General features: G+C 38.5%; 1 protein-coding gene across 1 annotated transcript; it reads right to left on the bottom strand.

Annotated features, from left to right (window-relative positions):
- Window positions 1–2,671: 2,671 nt before the first annotated feature.
- Window positions 2,672–3,536, bottom strand: LOC102494563 (protein MEMO1-like). The gene is made up of 2 exons (XM_027776523.1): window positions 3,130–3,536; window positions 2,672–2,987 (listed from the first exon to the last, which is right to left on the bottom strand). Exons 1-2 carry the CDS (start codon window positions 3,528–3,530, stop codon window positions 2,672–2,674), a joined length of 717 nt encoding a protein of 238 aa, XP_027632324.1. The 5' UTR covers window positions 3,531–3,536.
- Window positions 3,537–4,514: the final 978 nt, after the last annotated feature.

Raw genomic sequence — 4,514 nt, 5'->3', positions numbered from 1 at the left:
TAAAAAATTAAAACAAAAAAGTGAAAAAAAAATAAAAAAGGGGTACACATGGGGGGCACTACACAAGGAAGCCATCTTAAGAGCTATCTGCCATCTTAGAAACCTTCGGGTTTCACTTTTACTTCCTCACTGAGCAAACCATTTCCCAGAAACCATGTGACCAACTGTCAGAAACCATGTAAGCAACTGTTCTTCCCACAGGGCAGATAGGTTTCTAGGCAATGGAAGAGGTAATGTGCCTCTCCTTTGCTGGACCTCTGCTTGCAATTGCAGTATACTCGCCGAGTGGTTGAACTAGAATCCTCATTTGCATTTAGGGCAGCTTCCGGGACACTAATGATTGGTCAATGCTCTAATACCTTATTTGCATTTCGGGCAACCCAGCCTGCATAAACTTGCCATTCTTCCTTAATAAACTTGAGACTTGATCAGCACCTCATCTTGTCTCCACTCTGTGTGTCTGTGTGAGTTTGTCCCTTTTCTTGCTCCCTCCCCCAGGTTACTGTTTGACTGTCCTGTGGATTGGGACAGAAAACAATACTAATAAAAAAATTGCATTCACTTAGAAGCATTGTATTTGCATGTCAGCAAAACAGCTGCACCTTTTTTTTTTGAATTACATGGTGGTATTCAGTTAACAGAACAATTATTTTATATAAACTTCATCAGAGACAACTGAAGATGAATAAACGACCATCCCCATACATAACTAATTTGTGCTGAGTACCAACAAAAACCTGCTTTAAATTTTCATGCCAATTTACAACCCCTATACTGTACCAGGCAAAGTTAGTGGCTATTAAAAATACCACCAGGACAGGGCTATCTACAGACACATTCAGTATTGTGTTAACTATACAAAAAAAGACACTGTACAGTTTAAAAACAAATATTACACAGCCTTATATTTCAATTTTTTCTTGAAAAGGAGTGAGTTGTGTACAGGGGGTTAAATGCTTTATACACAAGGAAAATAAACCTGCATTAGAATGAACTTATTCATCATCATCATCTTCATCTTCACCCTCATCTTCCTCTTCTTCCTCATCTTCATCTTCCTCATCATCCTCCTCCTCCTTTTTCCTGCTCTTTTCAGCCTTGAAAACTCCCTTTTTTTGCTGCATCAGGCTTTCCTTTAGCTTGGTATGAAGCAATATCCGTTTCATATTTTTCCTTCAGCTTAGGAGCCTTCTTTTTATAAGACTGTTTATCACCTGCAGCAGTGTTATTTCACATCTCTCCCAGTTTCTTTGCAACATCACCAATGGGTAGGCCAGGATGTTCTTTGATTTTTGGGTGACATTCAGAACAGAACAAGAAAAAGGCCAAAGGAGGCCTCTTGGGTGCATTGGGATCCTTGAACTTCTTTTTTGTTTCCCGTTTAGTAGGGATATAGGTTTTCATTTTTCTTTCATAATGGGCCTTGTCTGCCTTTGCCATATCTTCAAACTTTCCTTTCTCTTTAGCAGACATGGTCTTCCACCTCTCTGAGTACTTCTTAAAAAACTCTGAGAAGTTGACTGAAGCATCTGGGTGCTTCTTCTTGTGCTCCTCCCAGCAGTATGCACAAAGAATGCATATAATGACATTTTGCCTTTTGGCTTCTTAGGAACTCCTTTGCCTACGTTTACTTATCTTTCCTCTGTGAGAAACAGAGTCACCCAGTGCCCGTCTGGCTCTCACTTGCCCCAGTGCTGTCTCTTCAAGTTCTTTTATACATTCAATCGTGTCATTTAATTTGCAAAATGCATATTCCTACTTGTGTAGATTTCACCCCAGTCCAGTTGATAATACTATAAAGTTATCTTCAACAGATAATACCCCATTTTTTTCCCATTAATGCTTTGCCTCTCCATTTTTCTCCTTAACGTCCTTCCTCAGACTCTATTCCTTCACCCATGCTCTTCTCACACTATATCTGGTATTCATAACCATTTACTGTGTTTCTATGTCCTTTAGTCATTCAGTTTCTGTTATAGGATGTGGAAACTTGGTATATATAAAGTGGGGAATACAATGTCTATCCTTTATGGAGTGCTTTGCTTCACTCAGCAGTAAATCTTACTTATTCATTCACTTTATGTCAAAAAGCAGGGTTTTTTTTTTTGAGCTGTGTAGCCCTTTACTAGCAACTAAAATAAAAGGTATCTGTTGTACAATACAGATAGTAATGGACTATAACTGGAGATTTATTACATTCTAATACAGATAATTTATAAGTGCAATTATTTTATTAAAAAACTTCCACCCATTTTTTTATTTGTGTACAATTTGAAAAACTATTCTGAAAGCAGAATATATGTGCACAAGTCTGCAAAGAGTGCAAATTTAGGGTATGATAAAGGCTTTATGAGTTACTTTCAAACAACTGTCTGTGGTGACTGGGCCTTTACATTGTCATCTTTTTTGATCAAAAAAAGGTGACTGGGCCTTTACATTGTCATCTTTTTTTGATCAAAAAAAGATACCAGCCTTCCTTCCACTGCCCTAAACTATAAAACATTTTTTAATGAGTTGAAATTAGGGAAGGACTACACCTACTAGAAAAGAAGAGAAGAAAGTTCTATTGGAGGTTTCAGAGCCCCCAGGACCAGTATCTCTGTAAAGGCTAGGCTGGAACCCCGGACAGAGTATGAGTATGTACAGGTGGCATCCCTGAAGATTCAGAGCTTCAGTGGACCATGAGTGCTCCGGCTGCATAACTCACTGAACTGTCTTGCCAGTTTCTACACTGAATTGACTGGGCATAATTCAAAAAGAAAAAGCTCATATTCATTCTATTCTTCTGGAGCTCTGTGATAGCATTTAATAACACCCCAATGGGATGTCTTCCACATACAGTATTATGATATTTCTTCAAGAAATTGCTAAAAGATACAGGATCTAATTGTTCTATAATATTCATACCCATCTTATCTAGATATTCAATGGATCTATAAATCTCCCCGTGGGATTCATCATAGTAACTGTAATGGAACCTTGACCCCCAATGGCAGAAATCAGAAGAAACCACACAGAGATTACTAGGATCCACTAGATATTTACTGAAAAGTTTCCGAATTCCTGTTCTTTTGACTCACTCAGAGCTCCAACCAGTACAGGAATAATGGTAAACTCATCTTTATAGCTTTCCATGGCTTTAGCTGTGTATGGCAAATGCATTTCAATACTGTGTTCATCTTCATCTGTTTGCACAGACATGCATTCAAACATCCCCATTTTCCATAGTTCTCCATAAATCTTTTGTTCAACACGAAGGTCATACAAAGGTGTCCTATATATATCCACACTAGAAAGTGCACATCGAGAGAGGGGCACATGATGAGAAGGCCCAAGGATGAAAATTCTTTGGGTAATAGATGGATCCACTTGTTTGTAAGCATGGGCAGCATAAGACCCACAATACGTATATCCCACATGGGGTGCAATAATGACTCTAGAAGGTCTTTTTGTAGACTGTACTTGTGAAAGCCAACATTCCAGCTGTGCATTGAGCTGCGGTCCTGAGGCTGTGTACCAGATCCTGGCATGACTGGCTACCCAGCAGACCACTCAGTTGGACATCTTGGTGCCTGTGCCACTCGCCACTCTAACGGGAAAAGGCATGGTCTTTTTTTATGACTGAGTAGTATTCCATAAAATATATGTGCCAAGTTTTTGAATCCATTCATCTGTTCATGAGCATTTGGAGTGGCTCTACATCTTAGCAATTCTGAATAATGCCACAGTAAATATTGATGTGCAAGGACTTTTCCAATTAAGAATTCCTCCATGCTTTGAGTAGATACCAAGGAGTGAAATTGTTGGATCATGTGGAAGTTCTATTTGTAGATGTTTTAGAAATCCAGATTGTTCTCCACAGTAGCTAAATTTACATTCCCATCATCAGCATAAGAGAGTTCCCCTTTCACCACACCCCCGCCAGCACTTATCATTATTTATTTTTATAATCTTAGTCATTCTGACTGGGGTTAGGGGATATCTCATTGTTTTGGTCTCTAATCCCCCTAAACTGAGGGATGTTGAGTATTTTTTCATATGCCTTTTGGCAATTCATATGTCATCGTTAAAAAGTGGTTTTTTTTTTAACTCATTTTCCCATCTTTTAATAGGGTTAATCATCTTTTTTTCAGAACAGCTGGTTGAGTTCTGTGTATTCTGGTTATTAGCTCCTTGTCTGATGCATAGTTTACAAAATATATATTCCCATTCTGAGAGTTGTGATTCACAATAATTAGTGTATCTTTTGCCATGTAAAAACTTCTTAGTCTGATGTAATCCCACTTGTCTATTATAGGGATTATTGACTTTGATTTGGGGGTCTTATTTAAGAAGTCTTTGCCTACACCAATGTCTCCAAGAGTTTCCCCAGTGTTTTCCAGAAGCAGTTTTATAGGTTGAGGCCTTAGATTTCAATCTTTGACTCATCTTGAGTTGATTTTTTTGTCACAGGTGAGAGGTATGGGCTCAGATTCATCTTTCTGGAGGTGGATATCCAGTTTTTCCAGCACCAT

The sequence above is a fragment of the Tupaia chinensis genome, unplaced genomic scaffold (genome assembly GCF_000334495.1).
Source record: "Tupaia chinensis unplaced genomic scaffold, TupChi_1.0 Scaffold000678_1, whole genome shotgun sequence".
Taxonomy (NCBI): domain Eukaryota; kingdom Metazoa; phylum Chordata; class Mammalia; order Scandentia; family Tupaiidae; genus Tupaia; species Tupaia belangeri.
Note: the sequence above shows the minus strand (reverse complement) of the source record. Positions and strands in the feature narration are given on the sequence as shown.

Bases quoted from the DNA above. Each gene is read 5' to 3' on its own strand.
- LOC102494563 (XM_027776523.1), bottom strand. From the start codon at position 3,530: ATGCCAGGATCTGGTACACAGCCTCAGGACCGCAGCTCAATGCACAGC. The intron at 2,988-3,129 runs AGCTATAAAGAT...TTTCTGCCATTG, and splicing joins ACACAGCTAAAGCCATGGAA to GGGGTCAAGGTTCCATTACA.